General features: G+C 32.7%; 1 protein-coding gene across 6 annotated transcripts in view; it reads right to left on the bottom strand.

Moving 5' to 3' along the window:
• The window catches only part of LOC139701552 (intermembrane lipid transfer protein VPS13A-like), a 99,412-nt gene that overhangs the window by 55,318 nt on the left and 32,021 nt on the right, over positions 1–12,073 (bottom strand). For 4 of the 6 annotated variants that reach the window (XM_071600495.1, XM_071600493.1, XM_071600494.1 and 1 more), the window contains exon 8: positions 7,551–7,591. The exons of the other annotated variants lie outside the window; for them this stretch is intronic. In XM_071600495.1, coding sequence (XP_071456596.1) covers positions 7,551–7,591 — 41 coding nt within the window. The remainder of the gene's footprint in view (positions 1–7,550; positions 7,592–12,073) is intronic. 6 annotated transcript variants of the gene reach the window in all.

The raw sequence follows: 12,073 nt of genomic DNA, 5'->3' as shown, positions 1-12,073 counted from the left end.
TAGGAATTTACAATACATTTTGGTTTGAGAAGCTTCTTCTATCATTGTATTCTCTTGCTCAGACCTGATATGGAAATAACTTGGGTTCTTGTTGGACACTGTTGTTTTATGTTAAAATCAAGATAGAGCTAAATATTTTTAAAAATGCAAACTAAGATGAAGCTAAAACAAATCAAGACACTTTGAGAACCATTCTCAGCTAATGGAAAAATCATTTAAATTTCATGAAAAATATTCTAAAGCAATTTTCTAGGTGAAAACAAAGCATTACTTATTTGTTGAGGAAAATGTCTTCCCTAAAGAAGTATCCCCATGTCAGAAGCCATTAGTCTTTAAAATTAATGCCTTATACATGTAGGTTTTAAAAAAAATTCACACCTTAGTAATTTTCTTTTAAAATACTGCCTCATTATAGCACTATCATTTTGATTTATTCTGGAAAGGGTTCCATTCTGAAGAACTAAAACATCTTTTTAAAAACATACACAGGAAAAACAACTGACATGCTCAAGAAAGTACTCAAACAGTCTATAGCAGTGGACTTTGCTTCAAACAGACAAAAGAAGGAGCAATTTTAAACCACATTAAGTATATCCATTTCTTTCCATGAAATATGATAATAAAATAAAATAATAATGAATTATTTCAAAGCCCAGCAATGCAAAGTTTGAGAACTGCAAAATAAAAAGACAAAATTAAAAACTTTGGGCTAAGACATCCATTAAACAAAAGGAGACTATTTCCCAAAAACTGGTATAATTTTTTCAGATTAGCCTGAGAACACAGGATATGCAATTTGCTTCAATTTTTCCCATTGTCATCTTCAACTTTACTCTGGTATTCAATAAGGAAGTAACTGAATGATGGTAGAATGAGTTAGACATCATTACCCTAAGTACATGTATGAAGACATGGATGGTGTGAAAATACTTTGTGTACAATCATGACTTGAGAAACTGTGCTCTATATGTGTAATATGAAATGAACTGCATTCTGCCATCGTGTATAACAAATTAGAATAAATAATTTAATTTAAAAAGTAAAAATAGAACATAACTAAATTCAACTATTATGTAAGTTATTTCATCTTTTAAGATTAAACAATAGCAATATTACTATACAGGCATCAAATGATAAGATTAATACCTGTTAGATGTTAACCATTATGTAGTTATTTTATATATGATTTAAATAATATCTAAACCCATATAAAACCAACTTAAAATGGAGATCAACTATAACTTTAAAGTAGATAGGGTAATAATTCTGATCTGTGGACTTTAAGTGAATGACTTTCCTAAGAAAAGGATAACTTCAAACTCTCCTAAAAAGCACTGAAATGTAAAAGTGCCTGTCACTCTATATTTAAAATGTTATATTCTGAATTCTATGAGGTGTTTAGCCTAAAACACATTTATATGAAAAATAAGTCTATTAGGAAATTGGAAAGATCAAATGACATAAATTAGGAAATTTCCCTTGAAAGCTTTCAAGTTTATCTGTGATTATCTTGCTGTGTACAATTAATTTCAATAGAATAGTATTGCAAAGGAAGTTCAAGAAGTCCAAAAGAAGCAGAATAAAGGATAGGCTTAGGGTTACTGAGGAGGTTTCTAACCATCTAAACCTGGTACCATTTTAAACTCTGGTTTGAGCTTTCCACTCCACTTTTTTTTTCTTTTTTTTCCCATTTTTTAAATTTGTTTTAATTAGTTACACATGACAGTACAATGATCTTGACATATCATACATTTAAATCAGATGGGATATAATTTCTTATTTTTCTGAGTGTACAGGTTGCAGAATTACATTGGTCATGCAGTCACATATATACCCACAGCAATAATAATGTCTATTTTATTCTGCTATCCTTCCATTCGCTGGTTTTCTTTTACTTAATATCTACTTGTACATTTAGTAAATTATAAAACATCAACAGTAGGCTGTTTTATCAGTCTTTCTGTGTCAAAATTTAGATTTAACTGAAAGTAATGTTTATATAGAAAAATGGATTTTAAAACCTTCAAAAGTTAAAGTAAGCAACCAAGAACTTGTCTACTATGGTTAAAGTTTGCAAAACACCATCAGAGTGGTAGGATAATATTCAAGGACATTAGGAGAATATGAAATTAATATTATTCTGATCTGGTGATTGATAATACGCTAGTGTTGATAATTCATTCCTTGATCTCTAATTTACCCAATATTATTCCTTCTAAAACACCTACTTTACCACTATAAAAATTGGTGCTTCCAAGAAGAGATTTGTTCTTATGTTGCTGGCTAATCAGATTAAAATGTCATTTTTCTGTTCAAAAAAAAAAAAAAAAATAAGGAGATAACTGATAATTTTTTTAACTTGTTACATTGTGATCTTTCAAGGGAAACATTTTGATTCATTCAAGTTCTAGGCTCTTCTAAACAGTTCTTTTGTTTCTTACATGCAAAGATAATACCCCATAAAAGGAAAGACACCATGTATGAATTAAGAAAGAAGGGTTCATGAAAGAAATGGAATATAATTACATAAACACACATCCCTACAGGTGGATATAAATTTTGAAAATCTCTGATTTCTCATCTTTAAAGGGCAGCAGTGCTTTTTAAATTATGCTAAAAGTCCCTTGTCTGCTTGATCTCTCGTGAACAATTTTAATCAGGCAAGCTTAATACACTCCATCTCACAGACAACAGAGCTCTCAACTATGAGCTAATGGGAAAACAAGGAACCACAAGCATTTTTATTAAAAGGAAAAAATGGCTAGCATAGAGATTTGGCAAGCAATAAAGCAAGATTAAATCATGCTTTTCCCTCACTTAGCCTACTTAACTTCAAGAACTATAGTCATATAATTAATTTGCTCTTGAGATTTACTCTGTAAATACAAACACACCATTTTAAAAAACTACCTTCTTAAAATTCACAGTAGTTTTAGTTATTCTCCTTTCCCATTCAAAAATGGACTAATGCAATATCAACCAGCTTGCCAGAGTCATAAAACAATCCTTAAATATTATCCTCCTCAAGAAGAGTCAAAATTACTCCCTGTATAAATCCTGTCAAAGGATTTTGTTCAAAGTGAGTGTTAAATGGTAATTAAAATGACCAAATAATCCCATGCCCAAGCCTATTTTCTGTATCATCCATCACCATTAATCCACTGTCCATTCTGAGACCTTCCCAAGATACAGATCATGATCAGTACCCCAACTTTTAACTGCTTAGACAACTAAGAACTATCTAAACCTGGTACCATTTTAAGTTCCTTTCTCTTAACCAATTAAACACCAAAACTCCAAAAAGTACAGCTGGTTGCTCCAAGCCCTAAGAGTTTGCACCTATGCTATACCTAGCTGGTTTTCAACTTGATCCCTACACAACTTTGAAGTTAAAAATAATATCTTGGTCTGATTTTACCTCCATCCAGTTGGCTGCTATGTCATTTACCCTATGTTCTCAATTCCCTCAGTGCCTCATTTCGTCATGTAAGACATAACTAATAACATCCTCTTCTCAAAGAGTTGATGTGAGAATTAAATGACATAATACATGGAAGGGCAGTACCTAACATACTGTGGACACAATAAAAATATTTCCCTCTGCCAGGTCCCAGATCACCGTTTCCAGGCTCTTCAAGCATTGCTTTCAACATTTCCACTGAACCTCCAATAAGATGCTTGGGATCTCACATTTTTCCTGGCAACCTTGCCAGCCTCAGCACTCACCAGCAGTCCTCACCCCTCACCAGCAATCCTCACCCAAAATCTCACTTTTATTGTTTTCCCATCTCTACACTCACTCCACTCCTCTTGAGGCTTTCCAGCTATTTTCATTCTAGAGCTCCCAGGGCATTTCTGCCTCATGATTTTCCCATGTGCTGTCATGGTTTACTAATTCATTAAAGATACCTTCATTTACCTTTGCTTTATTTTTCACCTGCTGGTTATGTTCCTGATAAGTTCTGTTTCTTACTAATTGCAATTGTACACAGGCTTTTAAAAATACTTTTCTATTTACATTGACTTAAAAAGATTATTCTTATAGTTTAACAAAGAGATAGAAAATTAATATATAGCGTATATATAGAAAATTAATATATAATTAATATATATATAATACATATTAGGACATCAGATTAATATAATAGATTATTTATAACAGATTAGTCATTATTCTCTTTAATCATTTTTTAATGTTTTGTTTTGCTTTTCCCTTTTCTTAAAAAACCATTTCCCCAATTCTCTGCTGGACACACAAAATAAATGCTTAGTCATAAAAAAAGTATTACTCTTTAGATAAATATAAACTACATGTGTTTCATAGACTCCATGCCTGTTAATTTTCCTAATGGAATATAAAACCCTTTCAATATCCCAGAGTTAATCTCAACCTGTTTCAAATTACCATGCTCTAAGTTTTGCCCCAGGTATTCTGGTCAAGTGCACCAAAATATATACACACACATATATTATATATTTTTAATAAAATGTATATTATTCATAATTATATAGCACACATTTCTATATAATATTTATTATATAATATACATATCATAAAATGTTTTACATAAAATATACATTATATATGTACCTTATATATATATTACATATATATATATATATATATATATATATATATATATATACACACACACACACACACACACACACACACTCACACACATATATATCAAGTAAATTAACATCAAGGACAGGTTTTTTTCTTAAGTAACAAAAAAAGTAATAAAATTTCCTAGATTTGTCCATTAAAAATTCTTAGTATCAATCAATTCAAATAACTGAGGCAAATCTTACATTTCAGCAAAATTAAATAAATTCTTATTAAGATCTAATTTAATGTTTCCTAGGACAATAAGTAAAACTTTCTTTTCCACTCAATATTTGGTTTTTTAAAAAGAATTGCAATTACATATCTGGCACTTAGATCTTAGTTTCTAATATTATCTTTCAGTAAAAGGAATAAGGCCAACTTGGAGAAACTGTAGTTTCTAGAAGAAGAGTAGGAAATATATAAGTTGAATCTTAAGTATACTGCATATTCAGAAAGTAAAGAAGTGCTCAATAAAATATAATCACCATGAGAAAGGTACATCACAGAGACCCAGAAGCCAACTTTAAAAATCCCTCAGTTGTACTGAATTATAACCTAATAATCATACTATGAATCCATACTTAAATGACAGAACATAGATGGGTGAGGAGAGAGAAATCCCTTGTTCAGAAGTATGCCCGATAATTTACTTAGATATTTCAGGCTCAAGGAGGAATATAACTTCCCACTCCTTAAATGTATGTTGTAGAATTACTTCCTTTGAAAGAGTACAATATGATTATAAGGGATAAGGAGTAACTTTATAGTGGTGAAACCTGTTAATAGGAAAAACTAGGGCAGGGTATATGAAAACAATGTACTATTGTTATAAACTTTCCAGGAATCTAAATCTATTCTAAAATTAAAACAGCATTTTAAAAGAAAACAAGCAAAAAAAAAAAAAAAAAAAAAGCACTATTTTTGGCTTCCTAAAATGTTTGCTTCCGAGATTCTTATTTCAATTGTATAGTTCTTTCCCCCCCTTTTCTTTTAATTTATTTATTACAGCAGAATGTATTACAATTCTTATTACACATATAGAGCCCAATTTTTCATATCTCTGATTGTATACAAAGTATATTCACACCAATTTGTGTCTTCACATATGTACTTTGGATAATAATGTTTATCACATTCCACCATCATTTCTATCCCCATACCCTTTCCCTTCCCTCCCACCCCTCTGCCTTATCTAGAGTTCATCTATTCATCCCACGCTACCCCTCCCTACCCCATTATGAATCAGCCTCCTTATATCAGAGAACACATTCTGGCATTTGGTTTTTTTAGGATTGGCTAACTTTACTTAGCATTATCTTCTCTAACTCATCCATTTACCTGCAAATGCCATGATTTTATTCTCTTTTATTGCTGAGTAATATTCCACTGTGTATTTATGCCACATTTTTTTTATCTATTCATCTGTTAAAGGGCATCTAGGTTGGTTCCACAGTCTAGCTATTATGAATTGTGCTGCTATAAACATTTATGTGGCTGTGTCCCTGAAGTATGCTGTTTTTCCAGTTATATAATTCTTCACAACACTCTGAAATCCAGAGGTCACTTCACTGTAGTAGGATAGAAAGAGGCATAACCCTGCAGCTGAGTTCTGCTTTAACTATACATGTGACTTAAATAATGACTTTGTTTATCTATAAAACACACACAAATGCTGCAAGGACTTTCTACCACCCCTATGGGATAGGGGGATAAATGCAGATGGTCCTGGTGCATTTTCAACCCTAGTGTCTTAGGCATCCAGCCTTCCCTGACTTGGCTAACCCAGGTGACAACCCAGTGACAAACCAGCTTCTTAAAGTTTGTTTCTTTGATCCTTAGATGCCATTTTTTAAAAAAAAAAAAATCAACTCATGTTAACATTATCTTTAGAATAATAACCAATAATTAGATAAAGTAGTTGCTCTGCTTAAGGGAACGGGAGGATACAGTGAGAGGGAGACATACTTTGCACTAAATAAACTATTGAACTATCTGGATTATTTTTCATTATGTGCATGCATTAATTATTTAAAAACTCATTATAATGGGCAACAACAAAAAATTCATTGTTACTCTGGGATCCATATAGGTTTCTGACATCAACTTTTGTGTCTGCTATCTGTGTATTATCTCTTTTTAATATAGCACCACAACAAGAAGTAAAAATACATGTAAAATCTTTAGCCCTCATGGCTAACCTATGTATTACTGTCATTATCAGCAGTCTGTGTGAAGACTGGATTTATCACTCAGGCATGTCTTCTACTCATCTATGGATTCAGAAGCAAATATGAACACTGCCAAAGTATAACTGGTTTTTAGAAATTATTATTCCTGGTTCCATATTGAACTAAATATTTATCACTAAATACTAAAATTATCATTATTTACTCCTCTGCACAGAAATATTCCAAAGCAAAAGACACAAAGTCACAAATATTTAGAAGTAAATAATTCTCACAGACCATAAACGAGAAAATTCTCAAGTACTGTAACATCAAACATTCTAAAACTTTTAAAGAGCTACAATGGGCATGGTCTTTGGGATTCTCACAGAAAACAGTGCATATTTAAAATTTTAGATTTTATTTGCATCCTTACTTTTGTCTTAGTGAACTGCAAAAGGGTATGTCACATTTTACTTGGGTACACCTTTGAGGCCAGAGGTAACATACATAAAAACTTTAATAAAAATGCAGTTTAGAGTAATGCAAATAAACATGTATGTTTGAGTGAATTCTGTCATAATAGCAAATACACATATGCCCTCCTAAGAGGTATTAGAAAATTTGTTCTTTTTCTCACAAAAAAATCAGCAAAAAAAAACCAAAAAACATTATTTTACCCTGATTTTCACTGTATCATGCTTTTAAAATTAGCATTTTAAAAACAAAAAAGTATAGGGGCTGGGGTTGTGGCTCAGTGGTAGAGCACTCACCTAGCATGTGCAAGGTGCTGGGTTTGATCCTCAGTACCATACTAAAAAAAAATAATAAAATACAGGTATTAAAAGAAAAACATAAAGGTATATTTCACAGGACCTTTGCATGATTTCCAATACATACACACATAATGATCCAGAGAAGAAATACATGTGTACCTCTATGTACTTGAAAATATCAAACTTCCACCTAACTAAATGATATGAGAATTTTTTATACTTTCTAATTCTTTGCTTTAAGGTTTTGCCAGAGATTTCTTAAAATTGCTTTTTACTTCTGAGATCACACATAAGGAAAACAATTGATGTAAAACTGATTTAAAACACCTCAAACTACTCAATTACTACTAGAAAACCAAAGAGCATAGACCTACTATAAAATATTACTCTATTGCTGATACTGAATGCTTCAAAACAATTGGGAAGAGATACAAAATTCTGAAACTATAATATTAAAAAAAATTCTAAAAGAACCACCCATTCAAACTAGTTAAACTAGGAATCACTGAAAAAAAAGTCCCAATCCATTACTGACAACCCTGTCTAATATTGATTTTATTGATTACTTTTTTCCCTGAAATCGTCTATTTCACATAGAACACTTCACAGTATTTTAAGCCATTCATTCACACATATAACAAATCATCTAATCCTGAAAAAAAAATAACAAAACACTTAAACTGGAGATAAAAAATAATAATAATAATGCTGTTTGCCCAAGGCCATCAACTAGTTGGTAGCAAAACTGGGATTTATACCCAAATCTTCTGCCCCCAAATTTTTATGTTCACACTATTGCACCTGAGAGTCTGAACTCAATTCTACTTTCTCCAATAAGACAGCAGTTGTGTGTTTATTTATGGAGCATAACCACACATGTGTGTTGTGTTCATTTGTGACTTCCAGGATTTTTTCTCTTTTTGGAGCATATATTTTTGTTGGAGCATAACAACGCCTGTTCATCACCTGCAATCCTTCCTTAAGTGGTTTAATCACACCTTCTCTGACTTCAATCAATCCCCTACACAGTAGCCAGAGATATCTTCCCAAATTTAAATCATATATGTGTTTAGGTAAGATTACCAAACACTTTTATTGTTTCTAGATAAGGAGTAAACTTCTTACTATGGTCTTCAAAGGCTGAATATGGCCTGATCCCTTCCTTTAGAAGAAAATACTCTTGTGTGCCAGGCAGACTTTCTGATTTTTGTATTCACCATACTTGCTCACCCTACATCCCTCTTTGTCCATTTTTACCTGGCTAATGCCCTCTTTCTCACCTTATCAAGTCTTCCCTTCCATTATCACACTAACCAAATAAAATTTCATTACAAAATATGTGGTCTCTCATAGTACCATGTACCTCTACTTCACTGAAGTTGGCATAGTTGCAATTTACATTCACTCATGTAATTACTTGGCTAATGTCTACCTTTTCCAACAGATTGTCCACGCTATAAGCAGTAAGGAAGTATTTCTGTTTTTAATCATTAATATAATCCCAATCCTTGGTACTATTTTCAGCACCATATTAGATATTTAACTTTTTCTTTGAAAACCTGAACAAAGCAATTATGAAATTCATTTGGAAAAATAAGAGACCCAGAATAACCAAAGCAATTCTTAGCAAGAAGAGTGAAGCAGGATGCATCATCACAATACCAGAACTTAAACTATATTACAGAACAATAGTAACAAAAATGGCATTATATTGTACCTCTCACCCTGCTCAAAAATCAACTCAAAGTAGATCAAAGAGTTAGACACTAGAACAGAGACCCTATGCCTAACAGAAGAAAAAGTAGGCCAAAATCTTCATCATGTCAGCTTAGGACCTGACTTCCTTAACAAGACTCCTAAAGCACAAGAACTAAAATCAAGAATCAATAAACATGGATTCAAACTAAAAAGCTTTCTCTCATCAATAAAGTGATGAGAAAGCCTACAGCGTGGGAAAAATCTTTACCATATACACCTCAGATACAGCATTAATCTCCAGGATATATAAAGAATTGAAAAAACTTGACACCAAAAAAACAAATAACCCAATTAATTAATGGGCCAAGGAACTGAACAGACACTTCACAGAAGAAGAAATACAATTAATCAATAACCATGAAAAAATGTTAAACATCTCTAGCAATTAGAGAAATGCAAATCAAAACTACTCTGAGATTTTATCTCACTCCAGTCAGAGTGGCAATTATCAAGAATACAAGCAATGATAAGTGTTGGCAAGAATATGAGTAGGAAGTTACACTCATACATTGCTGGTAGGACTGCAAATTAGTGCAACCACTAGAGAAAGCTGTATGAAGATTCCTCCTCAGAAAACTTGGAATGGAACCACCATTTGACCCAACCATCCCACTCCTCGGTTTACACCAAAGGACTTAAAATCAGCATACTACAGTAACACAGCTACAACAATGTTTATAGCAGCTCAATTCACAATAGCTAAACTGTGGAGCCAACCTAGATGTCCTTCAACAGATGAATGGATAAAGAAACTGTAGTACATATACATAATGGAATATTACTTAGCCTTAAAGAAAAATGAAATTATGGCATTTGCAGGTAAATGGATGGAAGTAGAGAATATCATGCTAAGTGAAATAAGCCAATCCCAAAAAACCAAAGGCCATATATTTTCTCTGATAAGGGGATGCTGATCCATAGTGGGGGGTGGGATAGGGAAGAATGAAGGAACTTTGGATTGTGAGGGGAGGTATGGGGCAGTGAGGATGGGAAGGGCAGTAGAGTGAGACAGACGTTATTACCCTATATACATTTATGATTATACTACTGGTGTGATTTAGCACCATGTAAAGCCAGAGGAATGAGAAGTTATGCTCCATTTATGTCAAAACAAATTCTACTGCATTGTATAACTAATTAGAATTTTTTAAAAAGTCAGAAGGAGGGAATTAAGATAGCAGCAGAAATCAAATTAGAAAGCCAGTAAAATTGGCAGTAACAACAAAATTATAAAAGGATTAGTTTTTTTTAAAAAAAAGCACAGTCACATATTAATATTATAAAAGAAATAATAAATCAACAATGTAAAAAAAGAAAAAGAAAACTTGAAAAAATATAGAAATAGGCTAATTCCTCTTTTAATCTTTAAATATTTGAAAAAAATAGCTGTTATTCCAATGATTTTTCTCTTTTTATATATATATATATATATATATATATATATATATATATATATATATTAATTTTAATAAAGAAACCACCCTGATTCTTTGAAATATCCCTTTTATGAGAATATTCCCAGATAGCATCTTTTTTTTTTTTTAAACTTTCTCATCTTTTTTTTTTTTTTTTAATTTTTTATTGTTGGCTGTACAAAACATTACATAGTACTTGATATATCATATTTCACAATTTGATTCAAGTGGGTTATGAGCTCCCATTTTTACCCCATATACAGATTGCAGAATCACATCAGTTACACATCCATTGATTTACATATTGCCATACTAGTGTCTGTTGTATTCTGCTGCCTTTCCTATCCTCTACTATCCCCCCTCCCCTCCCCTCCCCTCCCCTCTTCTCTCTCTGCCCCCTCTACTGACATTCGTTTGTCCCCCTTGTATTATTTTTCCCCTTCCCCTCACTTCCTCTTGTATGTACTTTTGTATAACTCTGAGGGTCTCCTTCCATTTCCATGCATTTTCCCTTCTCTCTCCCTTTCCCTCCCACCTCTCATCCCTGTTTAATGTTAATCTTCTTCTCATGCTCTTCGACCCTACTCTGTTCTTAGTTACTCTCCTTATATCAAAGAAGACATTTGGCATTTGTTTTTTAGGGATTGGCTAGCTTCACTTAGCATAATCTGTTCTAATGCCATCCATTTCCCTGTAAATTCTATGATTTTGTCATTTTTTAATGCAGAGTAATACTCCATTATGTATAAATGCCACATTTTTTTTTATCCATTCATCCATTGAAGGGCATCTAGGTTGGTTCCACAGTCTAGCTATTGTGAATTGTGCTGCTATGAACATCGATGTAGCAGTGTCCCTGTAGCATGCTCTTTTTAGGTCTTTAGGGAATAGACCAAGAAGGGGAATAGCTGGGTCAAATGGTGGCTCCATTCCCAGCTTTCCAAGAAATCTCCATACTGCTTTCCAAATTGGCTGCACCAATTTGCAGTCCCACCAGCAATGTACAAGTGTACCCTTTTCCCCACATCCTCGCCAGCACTTGTTGTTGTTTGACTTCCTAATGGCTGCCAATCTAACTGGAGTGAGATGGTATCTTAGGGTGGTTTTGATTTGCATTTCTCTGACTGCTAGAGATGGTGAGCATTTTTTCATGTACTTGTTGATTGATTGTATGTCCTCCTCTGAGAAGTGTCTGTTCAGGTACTTGGCCCATTTGTTGATTGGGTTGTTTGTTCTCTTATTGTCTAATTTTTTGAGTTCTTTGTATACTCTGGATATTAGGGCTCTATCTGAAGTGTGAGGAGTAAAGATTTGTTCCCAGGATGTAGGCTCTCTATTTACCTCTCT

This window comes from Marmota flaviventris, chromosome 13, assembly GCF_047511675.1.
Source record: "Marmota flaviventris isolate mMarFla1 chromosome 13, mMarFla1.hap1, whole genome shotgun sequence".
NCBI classification, from domain to species: domain Eukaryota; kingdom Metazoa; phylum Chordata; class Mammalia; order Rodentia; family Sciuridae; genus Marmota; species Marmota flaviventris.
This window is presented reverse-complemented; position numbering and strand designations above follow the sequence as displayed.